Source organism: Taudactylus pleione, unplaced genomic scaffold (genome assembly GCF_031769625.1).
Source record: "Taudactylus pleione unplaced genomic scaffold, aTauple2 ptg000189l, whole genome shotgun sequence".
Taxonomy (NCBI): domain Eukaryota; kingdom Metazoa; phylum Chordata; class Amphibia; order Anura; family Myobatrachidae; genus Taudactylus; species Taudactylus pleione.
In genome coordinates this window covers 15,774,244-15,798,767 of record NW_028284591.1, presented here as the reverse complement: position 1 = coordinate 15,798,767, position 24,524 = coordinate 15,774,244, and the positions used below count along the sequence as shown (strand labels likewise).

Here is a 24,524-nt window from a genome sequence, read left to right as displayed (position 1 = left end):
TTTCTAACCCCTTTTGGACATGGGTTCCGGGAAACGCGTTCCCCTCTGCGCAAATCATTGTGGTGGGTTGGAGGAGGTACAGAGACCAATAAATGGGAATTGGTAACATACAGTAAACACTGAAACACCCGGAACGTTCTGGGACTTTCTATACTTGGAACTGTCATGAGGAATTCCGATGTGATTTTGTAATAATGTATTTATAAATGCCACAGTGCTATACAAAGCATACAGCATAACGTCACGTTCAGTAACAAAAATGGCACATTATAGCAGAGCGAGGGCAGGACAGAGCAACTCGTTATAATTGGGAGAGACAATCGGGAGAAGTGAGGGGGCAGATCAGGGAGCAATTCATCGTGAGTTGTCTGTGCCTAGGAGCTAACGCTCTATCAGAACCTTTGAGGGAAGGATAGGAGACCAGGGGCAAAAATTACACTGCTGGCGGGAGCTTACAATCTAAAGGAAAGGGGTGGCAGCATAGATGGTCATACTGGGTGGGAGATTATTTGAGGAGTGGGTTAGGAAGATTGCTTGTAGGCTGTTATATAAAGGTAAATTACTTTACCAGTATGCCTCCTCTGTACAGAACTATTTCAACAAATTAAATCTTGGTCCAAGTGAATATTACATTGCATAAAAAAACAAAAAAGGAAAACCCGTCCAGAAATGGTAAGAAAAGTGTCCTAGTTTGCGCGTAACATTGTTACAAGAAATGTTCTGGTTTGCTTTAAATTCTGCCCAATGCCTTCAGCCCCTGGTCGGGATTCTGTATGTCAGGATATCATTTCTCCGTGTCCCCACTGTGTCAATATTTGACTAATTTTATCTGGTTTCTAATAAGAACTTTCTGAGCCATTTCCTGCGTCTCTGTAAATAATATAGCGCCTGTCAGTGGGGACGTGTCGCACTTTTAATAACGGTTAAAAGATCACCTGTCCAATCTGCAGAAGTAAATTGCAGCTGTGCCCTTGTCACCTGTCTGCGATGACGAACAGCGCACCAGGAGATTACTTGTCGTTCATCTATAGATAAATGTCCCCCGTACCGCGCAGCTGAATGTGGGCCTGCTTATCATAACGGTCTCCGTACAGCAATAGGATCGCCTGTCCGATGACCCATTATCCGGAAGGGAAAAAAAAACAATCATTTTGTATGTTTTATAATAATTTATTTAACACAGACAGTGATCATGGAATATTTATTTCCATAGCCAGTGTGAGGAGCTCTGCTAAACAACTGAACTGAGTAATGTAGAAACCTATTCATGATAAAGTTAAGCCATGGAAATGCAATTAAATAGTATGGGGTATGTATTGATGATGTCATGTTTCCACTTTTGCTGTGTGCCTCTTACGCAGGGGTGTCATGAGAGCGCCTTCTTGAAGGGCGCTGGAGGACTATCTAGACCAGGGGCAGCCAACCAGTCGGAGGCAAAGAGCCCAAAAATATATGTAGTGAAGCGAAAGAGCCGGTAGTATGCGCTCGCAGGCTAAAGTGGGCCGTGGCCTAGCTGTCACAAGGCCACACCCCATTGTGCGTACGTCTTTTGTATGACATTTGCAGGAGCATGACCTTGTGTCACGCCCCCGTTTTTAGTGATGCTGGGGGGCGAGCCGAGGACATTCAAAATACACATTTTACATAATCTTCCCAATATACATTTTTCACTGCTGAAGTGAAAGAAAAAGCCAGAGCAATATAGAAAACATTGACATAGCCACGTTCACATAAAATACACAAACAAGCCAGATCCACATAAAAAACATTTAAAATATACATCCACATAAAATACATATTGAAATCCAGATCCACATAAAATACATTGAGAATGCCAGTGCCCATTATGCTGTGCCCCCTCTAGTTGTTCCCATTATGCAATGCCCGTGTAGTTCTGCCCATTAAGCAATGCCCTCTACAGTTGTGCCCCTTCCGCAATGTCCCCTGTAGCTGTGCCCATTAAGCAATGCCCCCATTAGTTGTGGCCCTTATGCAGTGCCCTCTGTAGCTGTGCCCATTATGCAATACCCCCCAGTAGTTGTGCCCCTTCTGCAATGCTCCCTGTAGCTGTGCCCATTAAGCAATGCCTCCTGCAGTTGTGCCCCTCCTGCAATGCTCCCTGTAGCTGTGCCCATTAAGCAATGCCTCCTGCAGTTGTGCCCCTCCTGCAATGCTCCCTGTAGTCTTGCCCCCTAAGGAAGTGCCCCCAGCACTAGCTCCCCCTCCCCGCCCACACCCCTATGAAGAAACTTAACTTCATACTGGCACCGTTCCACGCCATCAGGGCTCCTGAGTCTTGCCGTCGCTGCTGCTGCTTCCACCGCCTGCTGGATCCAACTGAGTCCAGCAGACGCGCGCCCTCCTCACATCGCGGGTGAGGTCATGACGTCACCCGTGCACTTCATTACTGGTAACGCTGGCCTCTGAAGCGATCAGAGGCTTCTTTAGTCTCTGATGGCTTTAGAGACCAGCGTTCTCAGTACTAATGGGGGTCTGCCAAGCCGGGAGCCGCATTAGAAGCTCAAAAGAGCCTCATGCGTCTTGAGAGCTGAGGTTTGGCCACCCCTGATCTAGACACGCAGGTGAAAAATCAGTGCGCTCGTAAACGAGTTCCATTGTGTTCTGTAAGCGAAAATATGTTATAGAAACTTGCAAAAAAGTCTGCTTTAATCTGTAGCAAGCAATAATGTCCTCCACTACGGGGTACTTGGATAACACTGGGTATAGCCTGGAGAGGAGAATCTGGGCACCAAACAGTTGAGTATATATTCCCAAGCTAACCTCTCTTCTATACTCCACCCCCAGCCACCGACAGCCAGTTTGAGTTTGGTGCCGGCAGGAGCTTGGCATTATTTTTATGGGGGGTTTGCCGTAGGTGGTCCCCCATGGTTCGTTTTACTTTTATTTTATTTTTTTTCTCACTTGAGTGGGCAGTGGCAGGCGTCCTATAGGACGCTTCCACTGCTGCTCCACCGCCCCAGCGGCGATGATTGCAGCACTGGGTTTAGTGTTTTTGGCCATGTACTTCAAAGACTCCAAATACAGCAGGTGGCCATTTGTCCTGGGGTCCGGCCAGATGGTGGAGGTAGGCGCCCCCTGTTAGCCCCTCCCCTAACCCTGGGCTGTTCTTCCCTTCACAGACAGCAAGCCCCTTGCAGCATCCTCCCCTCTTGCCACCTCTGAGATGCTGGGCGGCCATTTTCTACATAGCCTGCCTTAGCACAGCTCAGGGACAGAAACACTGGGCTCCTGTCTCCTCCTAGCAGCCAAGTTATATTTATAGCTCCTTCCTGCTATTTTTACCTGGTTGGTTGAGCGCTATCTGCCCACTTCTTACAGCATTGAGTGGTCTGGGTGCATGTGAGAATTTGTACTTTCTGCCTCTGGGGTATTCCATGAGAAGGTGAACCTGACCATTGTTGGGCACTGGGCTGATGCTTTAGAGGACGGCTTAGCTCAGGTACTCACATGGGAAGACTTTCGGGAGGCAGCTTAATACCTGTTCGAGGCGGCCCGTTTTTTGTTTTTTCCACCGGCCTTCCAGCATAGCCAGGAAATGCAGAAGCTTTTGAGGCGTCTATTTTGCTCCCTCCTGACCGACAAGGTAATCCTTTCAATTCCACCATCTCAGAGAGGACTGGGTTTCTACGCCAATCTCTTTTTAGTCCAGAAGCCGGATGGCTCGTTTCTGCCCATTTCTCAATTTGAAGCAGCTGAACAGGTTCCTCCGAAAACTCAAATTCCACATGGAATCCCTTTTGGCTTCATAATTCTGGCACTGGAGCAAGGGGATTTTATGGCTTCACTGGACATCCCAGATGCCTACTTACATATTCCCATCCGAGGCAGCTAGTAACGCTTCCTCAGATTTGCGGTAATGGACAAGCACTATGAATGTCATGATAGTCATGGCAGCGCATCTTCGCTGCAGGGGCTTCCGGAACTTGCCTTATTTGGACGACCTTCTTCTCCTGGCCCAGTCTCCAACTGTTCTCGGGGATCACATCCAGCTGGCTGTGGAGCTTCTGCAGTCACATGGGTGGATAATCAAATGGCAGAAATCCACCTTAACACCTTCTGAGGAAATGCTCCACTCAGTGGCATAGTTGGACTCCGAGTCTCAGTGAGTCTTCCTCCCAGCAGACAAGATATTTCCTCTGTAATTCATGATCCGCGCCTTCCTGAGCCACCGTCGGGTGTCCATATACTTCTGTGTGCAGATCCAGGGGTCTCTTGTCTCCACCTTCGATATGGTGGAGTACACAGTTCCACTCCCGGCCTCTGCAGCTGGTCATTCTGGCGCATTTGAACAAGTCTCACCGGAACCTCAAGGCGCAGACGCTAAATCTTCCAAGAGAGGTTCGTCTCACTCTCCTGTGGTGGCTAAAGCGCCCGCACCTGGACAAGGATCCAAGGCTGGTTCGTACTCACCACTGACGCAAGTCTTCAGGAGTGGGGGGTGGTGATGTGTCATCAAACCTTCCAGGGTCGTTGGACGTTTCAGGAAAGTCAGCTGTCCATCAATATCCTGGAGCTCCGAGCTATATACAGGGCTCTTTGCCAGGCTCAGTCTCTTCTCCAGGGGTGGACGGTTAAAGCAAAATCAGACAATGCAAGTGCTGTCACCTACATAAACCACCAAGGCGGCAGTCACGGCGCTGTGAAGGTGGTCAGTCGCATTCTTTATTATGGGAGTGTCATCTTCCAGCTCTGTTAGCGGTCTTCATCCCCGTAGTCCAGAATTGGGAGGTGGACTTCTTAAGCTGCTAGGACAATTGCGCAGGTAAATGGGCTCTACAGACGGACTCAAATACGTCTTCCCTCCAGTCTCTTTGATTCCTGTGGTTCTCTGCAAATTCAAGTGAAGGGAGGCACAGTGATCCTGGAGGTGACAGATTGGCCATGGAAAGGTGTGGTACGTAGACCTGCTGGTCCTCATCATAGATGCCCCACTGCGGCTTCCTCTGTGGCCGGATCTTCTGTCACAGGATCCATGCTTTCATCTGGATCTGGCCCGTCTTGATTTGACTGGGTGGCTCATAAGACATCTGTCTTGAGAGCAAAAGGGTTCTCCAGAAGGGTAATTCGGCACATGCTTGATTCTATGAAGCCCTCTTCGGCGAGGAGCTATCACCGGGTTTGGCGTACCTATTTTGCTTGGTTTGTAGAGGTTTTAACCGCAGGTCTTTTCATCTTTATTCGCACACACATGCCTTCTGTCCCCTCCACTTCCAGATCCAAAAGTGTGCATCCAAATGTACTTCAAGATTAATGCCGATATATCTTGAGCGTGTCGGTGAGTGTGTACCCCCGATAGGTCTATAAACAATATAGGTGCATCTGCTGGTGTGTACTGGCGACCTGCCGATCGCCCGTACACATGTTGCAGGGACCCGCTGGTAAGTGACTCAACTGGGAGGGCAATTTAAATGCCCGCCATGTTGTGAAGTCAGGCCTGACACTTCAGGCGGACAATTGGTAAGTGTATATTCACTTACTAATCATCAGATAGGTCGGTGGGACTGACCCCTCGACCTTTTATGTACCCAACATATATAGCATCTACATATTTCGTTGTATTTTACAATTGAGAACAGAACCATAATAAAATGAGACTTGATAATAATAGAGAGTCAGGAAGGTACGAGGGCCCTGCTCGCAAGCTTATACTCTGAATAGAATTGTATACGTGAGGATAAGAACTAATTGTTGCAAATGGATCAGCCAGTTTGCTGAGGCTCTTGGTGGGCTATAAACTAAACGTTGGCCTAGGGTCAGTGGGTTGTGCGAGTGTAGAAAGAGAACATATGTAAGTTTTATGTGAACTGTTTAGAAGGGAGGTAAGTGGGTAGAATAGCTTATGAAGGTTATGTGGGTGGTTCTGGAATTTTATAATGTATGTTTTCAGTGAACGCTTGAATGTTTGGAGGCTAGAAGGAAGTCTTGTAGTGCTCTGTGTTCTGCTAATTAGGGAATAGTATCTCCCAATTGGCAATAATGACCAACCAAGCATACAGCTGCATCAGTTCTGCTTATTAATGGTAACACCCAGGTCTTAGTACGTTTGTCATTGTTATTAATGTGGAATTACATTTTAATACCATGCTCCTTTGGGAGACATAATTGGAAGTAGGTGTGAGTCAGCACGCACAGCCAGTGAGAGCTGATTTACTACGCAGAGCCATGAGCTGTATTTCAGGCGCCGTTTAAGCAGCTTTGTGGTGTGAACCAAGCTCAGGCGGCTTTTGTGGAAGTCAAACTTCCCATATGTGCTGGCAGAGTGCGCTGTGCCTTGCTAGATATAGGTTTCCTAAAATCAGCACCTCATTGGTCAAACCATGAACGGGTTTCTGTTGGGGATTAATGACCCTCGGAGCCCTGTGTTAAAGCAATGTTTAACTTTCTCATTAGTGTGATTGTTTCTCATTCTGTTTCAATGCATATTAAACTACTGTAAAGTAAGCAGCTACTTTATTGTCTCCTATAAATATATACTTTCTAGTATTTCTAGTATTATACATGAGATTGCAGGCTGGTGAAAATTGGAAGGACATGCTGCAAACCAGAGCAACTAACCAGACTTTCTTCTTCAGGGTCCATAGGAGGATCCACAGGGATAACATGGGGTGTGTGTGGTTGGAGTGATCCAGACACCAAACCGTTAAGCTTTAGCTCCCAGGATGCATCGGTCCTTCTCCACATCTATCCCGCCCCCAGCCACAGACAGGCAGTTTTTAGTTTGGTGCTGGACAGGATCAGTCGCACCTTTGATAATTGCTTTAGCAGTCCCAAGCTTTAAATTTTATGAAGAACTTCTGGATTCAGTAGACCTCAAGTGGGTGATAGCGAAGACTCTCTTTCTCCTCGCTATCTCCTCTGCCTGCAGGGTATCTGATTTAGCAGCGCTCTCCTGTGGCTCCCCATTTTTGATCTTTCATCCTGATAGAGCAGTCCTCCGTACCAGGGCTGGGTACCTCTCTAAAGTGGTATCCCGGTTCCATTTGAATGAAGAGATTGTGGTTCCGGCCTTCCAGTCCTCGGATCTTTCTGCAGGTGAAGCTTCCTTGCATGTGGTTCGTGCTCTCCGGATCTACGTGGATTGTAATAATTCCTTGAGGAAATCAGACTCTCTCTTTGTGTTGTATGACTTTCACAAGCGAGGCTGGCCAGCTAACAAACAGACTCTGGCTCGAAGGCTTTGCATGACAATCCCTCAGGCCTACACGCAAGCTGATCTTCCTGTTCCAAACATTCTACTCGGTCTGTGGGACCTTCGTGGGTGGTTCGACATGGCGCTTCTGCTGAACAATTGCGCAAGACGGCCACATGGTCTTCCGTCCACCCCTTTCTCAGGTTGTATGCCTTTGATATCTTTGCCTCTCAGGATGCTTCTTTTGTGCAATGGTTTTTCCTTTCAGCTCAGGAGGGTCCCCACCCTTAGGGAAACTGCTATCGGACACATCCCCATGGTATCCCTTTGGACCCTGAATAAGAAATTAAGAGTTATGGTAGACTTTTGTTAACTCTTTCTTCAAAGTCCATAGGATCCACAGGGCACCCGCCCTGACGCACCTGGCCACAATGGGTATTTTTCTCTCTTGATCTCTGAATCCTTCATCTTCTGGGAGAGTGTTTCTGGAGTGTACTGTTCTTCCTTCTCCTCTTTCCTGCTCCTGCCTTGGGCTTGTTTACAAAACTGCCTGTGGCTGGGGGCGGGGTATATGTCCTGGGAGCTAAAGCTTAACTGTTTGGTGCCTGGATCACTCCACACACCCCATGGTATCCCTGTGGATCCTATGGACTTCGAAGAAATAGCGTTAACAAAGGTAACTCTGCCGTAACTCTGAATTTATATTTTGGTCAGAAGAGTACAGATTGATGGTAATATAGGATCTGGTTACTGTGCATTCCATCCCCTTTTCCCCCAGTAACAGAATCAGAATCTTAGCGCAGTCAGAGAGGGCCCCAAATACATCACTGGTCCTGCACCTTTGTATGAATTCACCAATCTGTACCATCTTGTGCTGCTGTCTCTGTGCCTATGCATTGATTAGCATATTCTCGCAGCGGCCACGTGCGTCTGTTAGCGTGCGTTCCATGGCTGAATCAGGCCCACAAAGTGATATTGCAATTAATTATACAGATTTACAATTGAATCGTTCCCGGCCACTTTAGACTAATTGAATTCCCCCTCTAGTGCCTAATCCTAATTTTCCTCTCCCACAGTTTAACCCTAATCTCCCCTCCCATAACCTAAGACTCCTCCTAGTGCCTAACCCTCCTCCTAGTGCCTAACCCTCCCGCAGCCTTACCCTCCACTCCCGCAGGCAAACTCTAATTCTCCCCCTAGTGCCTAACCATCCTCCTAGTGCCTAATCCTCCCCTCCCGCAGCCTAACTCTCCCCCTAGTGCCTAATCCTCCCCTCCCGCAGCCTAACTCTCCCCCTAGTGCCTAATCCTCCCCTCCTGCAGCCTAACTCTCCCCCTAGTGCCTAATCCTCCCCTCCCGCAGCCTAACTCCCCCTAGTGCCTAATCCTCCCCTCCCGCAGCCTAACTCTCCCCCTAGTGCCTAATCCTCCCCTCCCGCAGCCTAACTCTCCCCCTAGTGCCTAATCCTCCCCTCCCGCAGCCTAACTCTCCCCCTAGTGCCTAACCCTCCTCCTAGTGCCTAACCCTCCCGCAGCCTTACCCTCCACTCCCGCAGCCAAACTGTAATTCTCCCCCTAGTGCCTAACCATCCTCCTAGTGCCTAATCCTCCCCTCCCGCAGCCCAACCCTCCTAGTGCCTAATCCTCCCCTCCCGCAGCCTAACCCTCCTCCTAGTGCCTAACCCTCCCGAAGCCTTACCCTCCACTCCCGCAGCCAAACCCTAATTCTCCCCCTAGTGCCTAACCATCCTCCTAGTGCCTAATCCTCCCCTCCCGCAGCCTAACCCTCCTCCTAGTGCCTAATCCTCCCCTCCCGCAGCCTAACCCTCCTCCTAGTGCCTAACCCTCCTCCTAGTGCCTAACCCTCCCGCAGCCTAACTCTCCCCCTAGTGCCTAACCCTCCTCCTAGTGCCTAATCCTCCCCTCCCGCAGCCTAACCATCCTCCTAGTGCCTAACCCTCCCGCAGCCTTACCCTCCACTCCCGCAGGCAAACTCTAATTCTCCCCCTAGTGCCTAACCATCCTCCTAGTGCCTAATCCTCCCCTCCCGCAGCCTAACTCTCCCCTTAGTGCCTAAAACTAACCTCCCCTTCTGCAGCCTAACCCTACCCCTAGTGCCTATCCCTAAACTCCCCTTCCACAGCTTAGTCCTAACATTCCTTCTACTACCTAACCCTTCATTCCCACAGCTTAGCTCTCCCCTTCCACAGCCTACACCTAACCCTCCCCCTAGTGCCTAATCTTCTGCTCCTACAGCCTAACTCCCCTTAGTGCTAAACCCTAAACTCCCCTTCTGCAGCCTAACCTTCCCCCTAGTGCATTACCCAAACCTCCCCTTCCGCAACCTAAAGCTGGGTACACATTTAACGATGTGTACCCAGCCGACCTGTCCTGCAGCATCAGCAGCACGGCCCTCGCTGACTGTCGCCCGTCGGACCTGCACGCAGGTGCGTACATAATCGGTGACATTGAGTGTTGCCGACATGTCGTCCGGCCAGATCGGACGACATGACATATCTAGTGTGTACTGCCCATATCTAGTGTGCCTAGCCCTAATCTTCCCTCCTACAACTTAAACCTAACTCTCCTCTACCGCAGTCTAACCCTAAGTTTGTTGACATAGAGAACATGTCAAACTGTTCTCTATGTCAACTGTCCTTGGGACATCTGACCTACACTGTATTGCATCAACGCTGTCTGCAAGTAGCAGCATAGGAATCGGGCCTCAGATCACTCAGGCAATGCGACATCCCCAATCTCTCAAAATGCAGCAATCATCAGTCATCTGTAAAGCTGGTTTCTCAGTAAACCGATATATTCAAGTTTAAAAATCAAATCATTTTCACTCTGAAGTCCGTGCCCCCTGGATTCCTATTATACCGCTGGAAAACAATATACTTGTAGTCTTCATTCGCAATCCATCTTCTTTCTGCAGTGAATATTATAATGCCCAGGAAATGCCGGATCATTACTGCTCCCGGTGTTTGTCTGGAATCGCTCTGGTATCTTGTGCTTACAATGGAAAGTACATTTTATTTGTATTTTTTATAGGTTTCCTTCTACTTTGTGCCTGCAAACCTATAATCTGTTTATCATTCTGTGCAATAGCCATCCGCTTACACAGCGTGATGCACGTTTTTAGTTCCCTTTACAAGACTTACCGTATGATCAGTATGTTCAGTTATCTTTCTTTAAAGATAGAAAAAGGAGGAAGCAGGGAGGGAATGGGTCACGGGCCCAGTACTGGGAGTGAAACCAGTTTGGTGGACTCCTGGATACATTGGTGGGCATGTAAATAGCAGGAGACAGATATTTCATACAGGTCTGAGAGTTATCACAGAGCAAGTACAGATGTGTCCTCGTACGCCACGCTGTGAGACCCAGCAACTCTGCAATCGTTTTTTTTGTGCCGAAAATGCGTCTAAGTCGCAATGTGATGCGACTAGGATGCACCGGGAGTCTGCACTGATTCATTTTATACACTTGTACATCTGTGTGCGACTGAATCAGTAAAAGGAACTCGGTAAGGAAATAAGCAGCAGCCACTGCATCATAGCACTTTGCATGCTGATTTAGAGACTCGGGACCTCATTCAGAGTCGGTCGTTGCGGCCGCACGGTCGTACGCCACCAATGTTCGCTAAACTGCGCATGTGTAAAGTTCGCAACGCGCGTTCGCAAACCTGCTGCTACGATCAGAAATTTCTCTCTCCTAGAACACAGCCAGGTCGGTAGTTTGAGTGACAGAATGAGGCGTTTGTGGGCGGTAACAGGGGAAGGTGCTTGAAAACGGGGGAGTGGAGATCCGAACGCAGGCGTGCCCAATTATGCGAACGGCGTTTTATGGGAGTGCATAATTAACAAAGTAGCGTCATGGCACACGTGACATGGGTGGTTTGTACACTGACTTGATCGTAGAGCTTAAGAGAGGGTATGGTCAACCTTAAGCTCTACGACCAGCTCCGATGGTTACCGACGGTCTCGATTAATCCTTATATGGCCGGAGATGACGTGTAATGCGTACGAGAAGGGGGCGTATTTTTTGTCTTACGGCCGTATCCTTCCCTTGGTCGGCCAGCTAACGATCCGATCTTAAGGGCGCAACTTGCGAGTGCATCATTTACATATCCGGCCCCTTTTCCCTTACGACCGTGCGGCCGCAACGACCAACTCTGAATGAGGTCCTCAGAGCCGTGTTCAATTTGAGCCGAGCCGCGATACTTTTTCGTGGACCGGACTTTTCGCCTGTTTTGCAGGCGGAAAAGTATTGCGCGCGTGCCCGCTTTTCCCCGTATTCAATTTGAAAGTACGCAAAAACGGGACCCGGTGAAACTTGAACAGGTGGAAACTACTGTAAGATTTGGAGAGATCGGCATGACACCCCCAAAAGATGCTTTGACATGGGGGTTCACTATGGTACCTCCCTATTTGGCTTGCTGAAGGTATTTTGTGTTTTTAAACGGGCTCAATAGCTGCTAAATAGCGTTTCTGTATACGTGGTGCAGAATAGTATTCAGGAGTATTTTTTGCAGAAAATAAGTTATCCCAGCATATTTGGGGTACTTGAAAATGGGGGCCAGCATATTTAAAAGTTGCTAAAGTGAAGTTGAAAAAATTTTGAAAAATCCACCTGCCGCACGCACTTGCAATACAAAAAACACTTGGGGCATACTTGGGGACCCCCCCCAGAGTCAAGTTCGCTAGTTTTTAACTTTGTACCCCAACTTTTTTTTCGCCCCCTTTTTCAAAGCCATTTTTTTGGGTGTCCTTAAGTGTTTTTTTTTTTTTTTTTACACAGTTTACCTTTGGGGGACTGTCTGAAGGCTGCAGGGGTTCCCGCAACGTTGCACCCCAAAACCCCAATTCTGCACTGGTTTCTGCCTTCTATTCATAGTCGAAACTTTTTCGCTTAGTACATTGCATTGATTTGCATTGATTTTCCGCCTAGGTGAAAAGTCTTCCAAATTGAATACGGGGTAAAAGCAAAACAGGCGAAAATGACGTCATCGGCGAAAAAGTATCACTGATACGGACTTTTCGCCTCATATTGAATAGGGGCTTCAGTCGCGCACAGAAATCTGAGCTGTTACATATCACATTAATCAGCTCGGTCTCCTGGTGCTTCCTAGTCACATTGTATTAGATGCATTTCGCCAAAAAAAAAGACAGAAAAAATACCCCCTGCGCTAGCAGAGCCCCACTGGACCTGGCGCGCTGAGACGCTCTCTATGGCGCGAGTGCAGCAAAGATGTGCGAGGACAAATCTGTAAATCAAACATTTATTATATATGATCTCTATGTAGGTCAACAAACTGATGCTAAGATATTTAACCCTTTGCTGCAGAGAATGAGTCCCACTTGTCCCCCACAGTGATGGGTGAGATTTAAAAAATAAATAAATAAAACTTCCCCACCAGTCACCCGGACTCAGGGGCATATTTTTATAATAGGTGCAGGGTGTGCGGCGCACACAGGCCACTGGGTCCAGGGGGGGCCCACACCGCACACCCTGCACCCATGTTATACTTACAGTACCTCTCCGGAGTCCTGCCGGTATCAGCGCTGTAAAAACGTCTGGAAATTGTTTGCCGCGGCCATTTACTCGTCGTTTTGCGCATGCACAGTACAGGGAATATGGTCGGCACAACCATTTTCCGGTGACCTGAGCATGTGCTATAGACTCCTGGGCACACTCTAGTACCCAGAGCCTATCAGTGCGGCAGTGCGCTGCCGGCCATTGTACTGAGAGGAGGGGGCTTGTGACGGAGACTGCACAATTGGCCCCCTCCTCTCTAGAAACGCCTCTGTTTGGATTGGTGGGAACTTGCGAGGACGGATCAGGAGGTGAGATCACCGTGCGCAGCTATTGCCTGATGATCCCCAGACAATATCGCCCAGTGCCACGTGGAATGTTTTCATAGATGGGAAGGGCACATTGTGCCTCATTTCTTCCGTACTGTATCATTTGTGTGGATATTACATTGAAAAATAAAAACAACAACCTGTGATATTGATGTTGTAATTTGTTGAATGCTAACATTGAAAAATGGCCTCAGCACAGGGGTGAGAAAATCCTCAGCAGTGAAGGGGGGATTGAAGTATTTAGATCTGTGCAGTATGCTGTGTACAGTATGTTCTATCCCACAGGTTCTCAAACTTGGTCCTCAGGACCCCAAACAGTGCATGTTTTCCAGGTCTCCTCACAAAATCACAAGTGAAATAATTAGCTCCACCTGTGGATCTTTTAAAATGTGTCAGTGAGTAATAACTACACGATGTGCACCTGCTAGGTTACCTGGAAAATGTGACCTGTGTGGGGTCCTGAGGACCAAGTTTGAGAACCACTGTTCTATCCCATTGCTGACCGTTGCCATCTAGAATTGTACTAAAGAGAAACGCTTGTCTTGTGTCGGGGGAGCTTCCAAGTCGCAGTATGAATGACGGTCTTCCAGTCTTTTACTTAATAGAAAAGTTCAGTGCAGGTTGTTGGAATTGAAACTGAGAGCACAACACTGCAGGGTCCTGTGTGTGAGTGACCGGCTGTGCTGTGCTTTGGTATTTCAGCTTTTCCTTTTTTTTTGCCTTTTTATGAATGTTGTTTATGGCTTTTTTTGTTTCCCGTTACAAACCTCTATTAAATTCACATCGTGATGAAAAGACGTTCGCATTTGTGGACGCCTTTATGTAGATTATTAAAAATGCTGTTTTCAGTATAGCATGGGTCAAGCACACTAATGCAAACAGACGGATAATTAAAGCTTATCCTGCAGAATAAATACCTAAAAAATAAAGTGACGTTAGGAAGATAACTAAGGAAACCTCAGAGCATGACAAAAACAATATAACGATCCAATGTCCTTCCCATTAGCAATCGGCGCGTAGAATACATCTAATTGGCGCCCTAACTTTCCTAATGACACGCTGTAGAGTCTTCATGACCGCAGAACAAAGATCCCGTTTTTCAGATGGAGCCTATAGTGTGAGACTAATTACCCTTTAAACTGCGATATCTTGTAGGACGGAGACGAGTTCAGTCCAATTTCCACCAGTGCTGATATAGTGCGAGTTCCAGACCCCCAGATGTCTATGGTGAGTGAAACATTTACTCCTCATTTCACATTCTCCTGGCTCATTCCGAATAATAGGGAGCTGAATATTCTCTTCTGTTTCTACACCTTATTGTACACTGACATTATCTGGGAAGCGCTGACGTTACATGATATAGCTATCTTTACAGCAGGGATATTTTTTATAACTGAAATAGTTTAAGTAGACATGTACAGATGTGTCGTCATACACCTAGCCTCCTTGCGTGCTAAACAGCTACACTGGTCACGCCATGCCGTGGCGTGACTCGGTAGCGCTGAGCATCTTTTGCGTGCAACTTTTTACCTTCAAATGTGTCTTTTTTTTATTGCCAATAGTTGGCACAAGCAGCTTCTGCTGATTAAAATGATATGCGTTATGCCTGTGTTCTGTGAGCGACTGCGGGTGTATCTGCAAGGCGAAGCGCTACGTTACAGTGTCAGCGGCTGTGACACCGTAACGTAGCATTTCACATGCTGATACAGCCGCAGTCGTGCAAATAAGACGCATTTGAAGGTAAACGTTGCATGAAAAGACGCTCTGCGTTACAGAGTCACCCGCATTATGTGTAGCGCACTGAGCATAGATGTATGTGGACACATCTCTACAGTAGTTAATGATTTTTTTTTTTTTTTATATTCATAACCCGCAGTACTCACATATTATTTCATCATTTTGAATACTATCTGCACGTATTGCAGTGTTTGTATTTTATTGTTTTCTATGTATTGTACCTTTTACTTGTTTATTATACAAATTCATCATTCTTTTCACTTGGTTTTTCTAGAATGTTACAAATCCTTTTTTTTTCGTCACACATTTTTGCTTTTTCTCCTAATTCCGCTAACAGAACATCACCCTGTCCCAATCGCCTACAGACAAATACAGAGTGACCTGGTCCTGTTCCAGCAGGCAGTTTCTCATAGGAGCCAATACCGTTATATTCTGCTCAGTGCCTTATGATTATGCCTGCTGCAGATTGAGTTTTTGTGGGTTTTTTTTGCTTTGTAGGAAAATCTAGTGGAGAGCAAGCATCATAAACTTGCCAGAAGCCTAAGAAGTGGTCCCTCCGACCATGACCTGAAGCCAAACGCCGCCACACGAGATCAGCTCAACGTGAGTCATCACCTTATGCAGATGCTTCTATCACAGAGACGGATAATAAAATGTCACATGATGTCATTCAGGTTCTGATTCGGACACATTACCGATGTTTACTCAGTTCAGTTAGTCTAATTTGCAGCATCATGGTATATCAATAGAGCGCGGTGTAGCATCACGGTATGTCGGTAGAGTGCTGTGCAGCATCACCTTATATCGGTAGAGCGCTGTGTAGCATTATGGTATATAGGTAGAGCATGGTGCAGCATCACGGTATATCCATAGATCGCAGTGCAGCATCATGTTATATCGGTAGAGTGCGGTGCAGCATCATGTTATATTGGTAGAGTTCGGTGCAGCATCATGTTATATCGGTAGATCGTGGTGCAGCATCATGTTATATCGGTAGATCGCAGTGCAGCATCATGTTATATCGGTAGAGTGCGGTGCAGCATCATGTTATATCGGTAGAGTGCGGTGCAGCACCATGTTATATCGGTAGAGTGCGGTGCAGCATCATGTTATATTGGTAGAGCGCTGTGTAGCATTATGGTATATAGGTAGAGCATGGTGCAGCATCACGGTATATCCATAGATCGCAGTGCAGCATCATGTTATATCGGTAGAGTGCGGTGCAGCACCATGTTATATCGGTAGAGTGCGGTGCAGCATCATGTTATATTGGTAGAGCGCTGTGTAGCATTATGGTATATAGGTAGAGCATGGTGCAGCATCACGGTATATCCATAGATCGCAGTGCAGCATCATGTTATATCGGTAGAGTGCGGTGCAGCATCATGTTATATTGGTAGAGTTCGGTGCAGCATCATGTTATATCGGTAGATCGTGGTGCAGCATCATGTTATATCGGTAGATCGCAGTGCAGCATCATGTTATATCGGTAGAGTGCGGTGCAGCATCATGTTATATCGGTAGAGTGCGGTGCAGCACCATGTTATATCGGTAGAGTGCGGTGCAGCATCATGTTATATTGGTAGAGCGCTGTGTAGCATTATGGTATATAGGTAGAGCATGGTGCAGCATCACGGTATATCCATAGATCGCAGTGCAGCATCATGTTATATCGGTAGAGTGCGGTGCAGCATCATGTTATATTGGTAGAGTTCGGTGCAGCATCATGTTATATCGGTAGATCGTGGTGCAGCATCATGTTATATCGATAGATCGCAGTGCAGCATCATGTTATATCGGTAGAGTGCGGTGCAGCATCATGTTATATCGGTAGAGTGCGGTGCAGCACCATGTTATATCGGTAGAGTGCGGTGCAGCATCATGTTATATTGGTAGAGCGCTGTGTAGCATTATGGTATATAGGTAGAGCATGGTGCAGCATCACGGTGTATCCATAGATCGCAGTGCAGCATCATGTTATATCGGTAGAGTGCGGTGCAGCATCATGTTATATTGGTAGAGTTCGGTGCAGCATCATGTTATATCGGTAGATCGTGGTGCAGCATCATGTTATATCGGTAGATCGCAGTGCAGCATCATGTTATATTGGTAGAGTGCGGTGCAGCATCATGTTATATTGGTAGAGTTCGGTGCAGCATCATGTTATATCGGTAGATCGCAGTGCAGCATCATGTTATATCGGTAGATCGCAGTGCAGCATCATGTTATATCGGTAGAGTGCGGTGCAGCATCATGTTATATTGGTAGAGTTCGGTGCAGCATCATGTTATATCGGTAGATCGTGGTGCAGCATCATGTTATATCGGTAGATCGCAGTGCAGCATCATGTTATGTCGGTAGAGTGCGGTGCAGCATCATGTTATGTCGGTAGAGTGCGGTGCAGCATCATGTTATATCGGTAGATCGCAGTGCAGCATCATGTTATATCGGTAGAGTGCGGTGCAGCATCATGTTATATCGGTAGAGTGCGGTGCAGCATCATGTTATATCGGTAGAGTGCGGTGCAGCATCATGTTATATCGGTAGAGTGCGGTGCAGCATCATGTTATATTGGTAGAGTGCGGTGCAGCATCATGTTATATTGGTAGAGTTCGGTGCAGCATCATGTTATATCGGTAGATCGTGGTGCAGCATCATGTTATATCGGTAGATCGCAGTGCAGCATCATGTTATGTCGGTAGAGTGCGGTGCAGCATCATGTTATGTCGGTAGAGTGCGGTGCAGCATCATGTTATGTCGGTAGAGTGCGGTGCAGCATCATGTTATGTCGGTAGAGTGCGGTGCAGCATCATGTTATGTCGGTAGAGTGCGGTGCAGCATCATGTTATGTCGGTAGAGTGCGGTGCAGCATCATGTTATATCGGTAGATCGCAGTGCAGCATCATGTTATATCGGTAGAGTGCGGTGCAGCATCATGTTATATCGGTAGAGTGCGGTGCAGCATCATGTTATATCGGTAGAGTGCGGTGCAGCACCATGTTATATCGGTAGAGTGCGGTGCAGCATCATGTTATATTGGTAGAGTGCGGTGCAGCATCATGTTATATCGGTAGAGTGCGGTGCAGCATCATGTTATATTGGTAGAGTGCGGTGCAGCATCATGTTATATCGGTAGAGTGCGGTGCAGCATCATGTTATATCGGTAGAGTGCGGTGCAGGATCATGTTATGTCGGTAGAGTGCGGTGCAGCATCATGTTATATCGGTAGAGTGTGGTGCAGGATCATGTTATGTCGGTAGAGTGCGGTGCAGCATCATGTGATGTCGGTAGAGTGCGGTGCAGTATCATGTGATGTCGGTAGAGTGCGGTGCAGCATCATGTGATGTCGGTAGAGTGCGGTGCAGGATCATGTGATGTCGGTAAAGTGCGGTGCAGCATCATGTTATGTCGGTAGAGTGCGGTGCAGCATCATGTTATGTCGGTAGAGTGCGGTGCAGCATCATGTTATGTCGGTAGAGTGCGGTGCAGCATCATGTTATGTCGGTAGAGTGCGGTGCAGCATCATGTTATGTCGGTAGAGTGCGGTGCAGCATTATGTTATGTCGGTAGAGTGCGGTGCAGCATTATGTTATGTCGGTAGAGTGCGGTGCAGCATCATGTTATGTCGGTAGAGTGCGGTGCAGCATCATGTTGTATCGGTAGAGTGCGGTGCAGCATCATGTTGTATCGGTAGAGTGCGGTGCAGCATCATGTTGTATCGGTAGAGTGCGATACAGCATCATGTTATATGGGTGGAGCAGCATGGAATTGTCTCCATTATTTTATACACATACTAGACTGTTGCATTATCAACCATCATTTGGCCAATTTCTCAGTTTATTACATTTCTCTTCTCACAAAGAGTAATTGGTAATTGTATAAAGCATGGCGTTGTAGTTCTGCCCTGAATGCAGACTGGCAAATTATCAAGCAGGGACTGCTAGGGCCAGTTAAATAAGAACCACATGTAGGAATATAAATACATAGAGCGCCTGATCCCGAGTCTCATTCATAGCGGCGTATTGCGTGCTTTAAAAAAGCTGCAGATTTGCGCCCGTCGGGTACATCTATACGGATACATCTTCCCTATACATCCGCTCGCTAGAGCAGCTGTCATTCACACCAGCCCTATCCCTGTGCAAGAGACCCCCCTGAAATGTTATGAGTTTATGAGTACGCTTACCTCTTTATAGACAGCAATTCCGTCGACATAACTGCAACAGACGGTGTAATGGTTAGCGTTACTGCCTCACAGCACTGAGGCCGTTGGTTCAATTCCCACCACGGCCCTAACTGTGTGGAGTTTGTATATTCTCCCTGTGCTTGCGTGGGTTTCCTCCGGGTACTCCGGTTTCCTCCCACACTCCAAAAATATACTGGTAGGTTAATTGGCTCCCAACACAAATTAACCCTAGTGTGTATGTATGTGAGCACGTGATAGGGGATATAGGGCCTGATTCAGAGCCGCTCGTAAGCAGCCGCTTGCTCGCTCCGAGTGATGTTCGCACATCTGCGCATGCGTATGGGTCGTAATGCGCATGCGCCAACCAGTCAGTGCGGTCGGAAATCGAGCGCTCGCAAAATAGCGAGTGCCTGCTGATTTGATTGACAGGATGAGGCGTTTGCGGGTGGTAACAGGGGAAGGTGCTTGAAAACGGGGAGTGGTGATCTGAACGCAGGCGTGCCAAACGGTCAAAACGGGCGTTTTAAGGGTGTGCATAATTAACAAAGCCACGTCACTTGGTTGTCTCTTAGCCTGAACTGTTCGCATGATTGCGGTAGGAAAATCCAACCACAAGCACTGCGAGCAGTTCAGACGCCTTTCGATGTACCCGATTAATCTAATAAATAGCAGAGATGACATAGGATGCGAGCGGCCAGGGGGCGTCTTTACAAAATAGCGAGCGCATGTTTCGTTCGCTCGCTCACACATAGAGGCGTCAACAGACCGCAAAGAGCGAGCGCTCAATTTAAATAGCCGGCCCCTTTTTCTGAGCGAACGCAAATAGCGTCCGGCTCTGAATCAGGCCCATAGATTGAAAGCTCCACTGGGGCAGGGACTGATGTGAATGGCCAAATATTCTCTGTAAAGCGCTGCGGAATACGTGTGCGCTATATAAATAACTGGTAATAAATAATAATAATAAATAAATAACTTAATATACAGTGAACTTATGTAAGTTGACGGCTAAATGGCTGCCCAGTTACAGCCATTTAGCCGTAAATAGAGAAGCGTCTGACTTCCGTGCTATTCTCTATAGCCCATTCCCCCCAGCCCCCCCCCCTACCCCAACAGGGCCATAGCTCCTCTCCTCCTAAAACCAGACCCATCATCCTGGCAGCATCGCACCTGACCACACATCGGGCACAAGTGTTAGTGATGCATTTCTGTTTTCCTTGCAAAATGATGCAATTGTTCTACTATTCCGTATTTAGGAAAGCATTGGGGCTCATAGTGCAGGGGTGTACACGCCAACATGGCACTGGCTCATAGTGCAGGGGTGTACACGCCAACAGGGCACTGGCTCATAGTGCAGGGGTGTACACGCCAACAGGGCACTGGCTCATAGTGCAGGGGTGTACACGCCAACATGGCACTGGCTCATTGTGCAGGGGTGTACATGCCAACAGGGCACTGGCTCATAGTGCAGGGGTGTACACGCCAACAGGGCACTGGCTCATAGTGCAGGGGTGTACACGCCAACATGGCACTGGCTCATTGTGCAGGGGTGTACATGCCAACAGGGCACTGGCTCATAGTGCAGGGGTGTACACGCCAACAGGGCACTGGCTCATAGTGCAGGGGTGTACACGCCAACATGGCACTGGCCACGTCTCCTGCACTTTTCACAATAGGCCAATGATCATATTCAGCCCCAGATCCATGTGAACCATAATCCGACTGTGAGCTCTGCAGATTCGTACACATGCGCAGTGCGAAAAATCTCAGAAGCGGCCACTTTGTGTGCGACACTGAATCAGGTACAGAATCTCCGATGCACCGTGGTTAGCGAGGCACCAGGGTTTGGTACCTCGGGAATGCCAGGGGACCTGGATAATTTACTCTAAACTATTTTGATAGTTGAGGAGGTGTAGAGCGAAGCTTAATGTAAATATATTCCAGGGTACAGGTCTACCCCGTCATGCAAAGCACAATGTACAGAGTCTCACTGAGTTTGCACTTTATGGCATTTACTTCATTAACTGATATAAATGAAATCATATCTGAATCACAGGATGTACAAGATTCCTCATTGCTGTCGTCTTTCTTCTGCTGCAGATAATAGTCAGTTACCCGCCAACCAAACAGCTGACGTCAGAGGAGCAGGACTTGGTGTGGAAGTTCAGATACTACCTCACAAACCAGGAGAAGGTCAGTACCATTCCCATTCTTGGCTTTTTGGTCCCGCTGTCAGATTTAATGTGGTCCTGTCATCAACCCAGTCTGGAGGCATCCGTTTTGTGGGGTGAACGAATACTCCACCATGCCTCAGCGACGTACCTAGTTCCTAATGAATGGATGCGCACAACATGGCTGCCCCCAGTAAGAGTAGGCGAGAGGCGCGTTTCACATTTCTCTGACGTCTGCTTTCAAGGAGATTAATGTGCAGAAAATAATAATACATTAGGATTTTTTGGTGAGACTTGAAATGGCAAGTACAGATGTGTCCTCCTACATGTAGCCTCAATGTGCCATCACGAGTGAGCCGCCAGGTCCTGTGCTACTCTGCTAGCGTCACGCGTTTGTTTTTGCCGTATATGCGTCTAAGTAGCAATGTGATGCGAGTAGGAGACACCAGCAGACTGTTATGATTAATGTGCGATACTTGTATATCTATGTGTAACGGGTTGGATGTGAGTTCCCGGCAGTCCAGACAGCGGTAGATAAGTATGCTATCACTAACCCTAACCCACCCTCCTCGGTGCCTAAACCTATCCTCCCCACCCCTAGTGTCTAAACCTAACTTCCCCCTCCCCGCATCCTAAACCTTACCCTCCCCCTAGTGCCCAACCCTCCCCTTACACCCTATTGAGATGCTGCCAGTCAGGTTACTGGAGCCGGCATCCTGACGCTGTCGGGATTCCGGCGCAGGTATTTAGACCCACAGCTATAGCGAGCGGCCAGGAAGATGGTCACGATGGTCAAGACCATCGGGCTTGCGACGAGACCCTTGTGGTAGCACAAACCACATGATGCCTAAGTCACATGACTCCTCCCGTGACCATTCTTCAAAGTGACTGGTAATATATTTCTGCAGGGAAGCAATCGGGAAGCCGACTGCCTATATACCGGCAGCCGGCTTCCCGACTGTCTTATCCCGGCAAGGGTGAAATGCCAGGCGTCTAGATGTAGACGCCCGCATTTCCCCGACGCTGGTAGATTGTCGCCCGGCATCACGATCGTAGTGATGCCGGGCACCGCGAGCGGACAGCCGCGGGGGGGGGACTGTTAGGTTTAGGGCTCCCGGGGGGGTTAGGCACCCCCCGGGAGGGTTAGGGTTAGGCTAGGGGGAGGGAGGGTTAGGGTTAGGGTTAGGCACCCCCGGGGGGGACTTAGGGTTAGGCACCCCCCCGGGGGACTTAGGTTTAGGTAGCGGGGAAGGCGGTGGTTAGGGTTAGGCACTTAGAGGGGGGATTAGGGTTAGGCACTTGGGGGGGGAAGTTAGGGTTAGGCACCCCTAAGGAGGGTTAGGGGGGTTAGGTTAGTGGATACTTACCTATCCACGATCGGGATTTCCAGCGCTGTCAGACTTCCGCTGCGTCGCACTCTGCTCCTGTCGGGCTGCGGTATTTCATACCCATTCCTTTCTGCACACTTATCAATGGAAGAGACTGCGCTGGTCATATGGACGGCGTCTTAAATGGTGAATATCTCACTTGCTCTATTAAAAATCATGGACACCATTTGCTAAGGACTATTTGCACTGTGGGCCAGATTCAGCAGGGATCGCTATTCTGCTTGTACGCACGCAGCGCAGTTGCTAATATCAGCTGTGATATGTAAATGTTTGCATTCGCATTGTGATCGCAGTCTGACATAAGGACGCTCACTTCCCCTTACTCCATCCATACACTAGGGCACCATAGCGAAACCATCGGTAACATCGGACCCATACACACAGGTAGGGCAGGGTCAGACCTCACTCTCAAGCTATGAGACCTCAGGCTGCGCCTAGTATCGCAGTGGCTAATTTATGCACGCCCCTGCAACGGCATCCCAACGCACTGGCACGCCTGCGTTCTCCCGACCACCCCCTCGTCACCACCTACAAACTGCACTTACTGTCAATCTCTTTGCCATGGATCTGCGTATCCTCTGCGATACCATTCCCGATCGCAGCGTCTGGCTCGCGCACGTGCAGTACGAATTAATCGGCCAATAGCATCGGTAGAAGCAACTGCGTCCCTTGCTGAACCAGGCCCGTCTTCATATAGTACATTTCTACTTCAGGGTCCATAGGGTATCCACAGGATACCTTGGGGTATAGGTGTGACGTCAGTCGCAGGGCACCAAAGAGTTAAGCTTTCAGCCTCCCAGGATGCACTAGGTCCCCCTCCTATACCCCGCCCCCGGGCCAAGGCACCTCAGTTTAGTTTGGTGCCCGGCCGGAGTCGGGTGCACCTGTTGGAGTGGGGGCTAGAAGAGCCCCTGAAGCTTTTTCTTCATGCAGCTGTGGCTGCACATCTGGATGAACAGCATGGACAGTCAGTCCAGACGTCCATGCTGTCTTCCCTACACCCCGCCGGTACCAGAACGCCGGTACTGATCCGGGGATGCTGGTGGGCGTCTGGGGTCACAGCTAGCGGTGACCCCAGATGCTCCGGACCATGGCCGGATTCAAGGGGGACAGAGGTAAGCAGCGGGGTCCCGCGGTGGGTCCCCGCTGATCACATGGTCTTAAGTCCCCAGGCAGGGGTCTCCCTGGGGACTGGCTGCAGCGTGGAGCCAGGCGACCAACCTGCGCTTCCACCACCCCCTGGGACAGCGGACCGCAGCAGAGCGGTAGCGCTGCGGCGTCCCAGGGGTTAAATGCATGCCAGGGGAGCGCGCCTTCCCTGTCTCACAGCCGGCGCCTCCCCCGCTGCACACAGCCCTCTCTGCATGCTGCCGACTGGTCCTGTGGCAGCGCTCCTCCCCCAGGCCAGCTTCTCTCTGCTCCTCGGCGGCCATCTTCTCTGCAACGCATGGTGAACGCTGCTGGAAGTCTGGAAGGAAGCATCGTGGTCTGGGTTCCCCCGCATACCTCTCCTCCGCTGTGGCTCAGGTCTGTGTATGCTGCGCTGTGTCCTACCAGGCCCTGTGTCTGTGTAGTTGAGTGATCAGCGCTGTTAGTGCAGGAATTGTTATTTCTCTGCATTGTATGTGACTGTGCTAGCGCTGCCTGTAACTTTTCTTCTCTAAACTGTCAGCTTTATTACTGTCCCTTTTCTTTCTGCTAAAGCCCTTGCGGTGCGGTGCTGCAGGGTGGTCTCTCACCTATTTAATACTTAATTGGTGAGAGAGGTCACATACGTGGTGCCATCATGTCTGAAAGTGATTTTCCCCTCCGGCTACAGTGTACCACGTGCAAAGTACCGTTAGCGGAGGGGGAGGGTAGCGCGGAGGGCCTTTGCCGGCAGTGTTTGTCCATGGCGCGGCCTATTACGGTTACAGCACCGGTACAGGAGCTGCCCTGGGCTTGTTTCGCTCAGGCGTTAACAGCTTTAATGGGCCAGTTAGCTCCGCAGCCCGCGTTTACTCCGATGGGTTTGTCCCAGCAGTCTGTGGTGTCGTCA

The 24,524-nt window shown here is 48.7% G+C and overlaps 1 protein-coding gene across 3 annotated transcripts in view; it reads left to right on the top strand.

The window, feature by feature from the left end:
• PIK3C3 (phosphatidylinositol 3-kinase catalytic subunit type 3) overlaps nucleotides 1-24,524 on the top strand; it is a 242,291-nt gene that overhangs the window by 55,622 nt on the left and 162,145 nt on the right. For all 3 annotated transcript variants that reach the window (XM_088476575.1, XM_088476574.1, XM_088476573.1), the window contains 3 exons: nucleotides 14,166-14,237; nucleotides 15,246-15,350; nucleotides 21,028-21,120. In XM_088476575.1, the coding sequence (XP_088332701.1) occupies nucleotides 14,166-14,237; nucleotides 15,246-15,350; nucleotides 21,028-21,120 (270 nt within the window). The remainder of the gene's footprint in view (nucleotides 1-14,165; nucleotides 14,238-15,245; nucleotides 15,351-21,027; nucleotides 21,121-24,524) is intronic.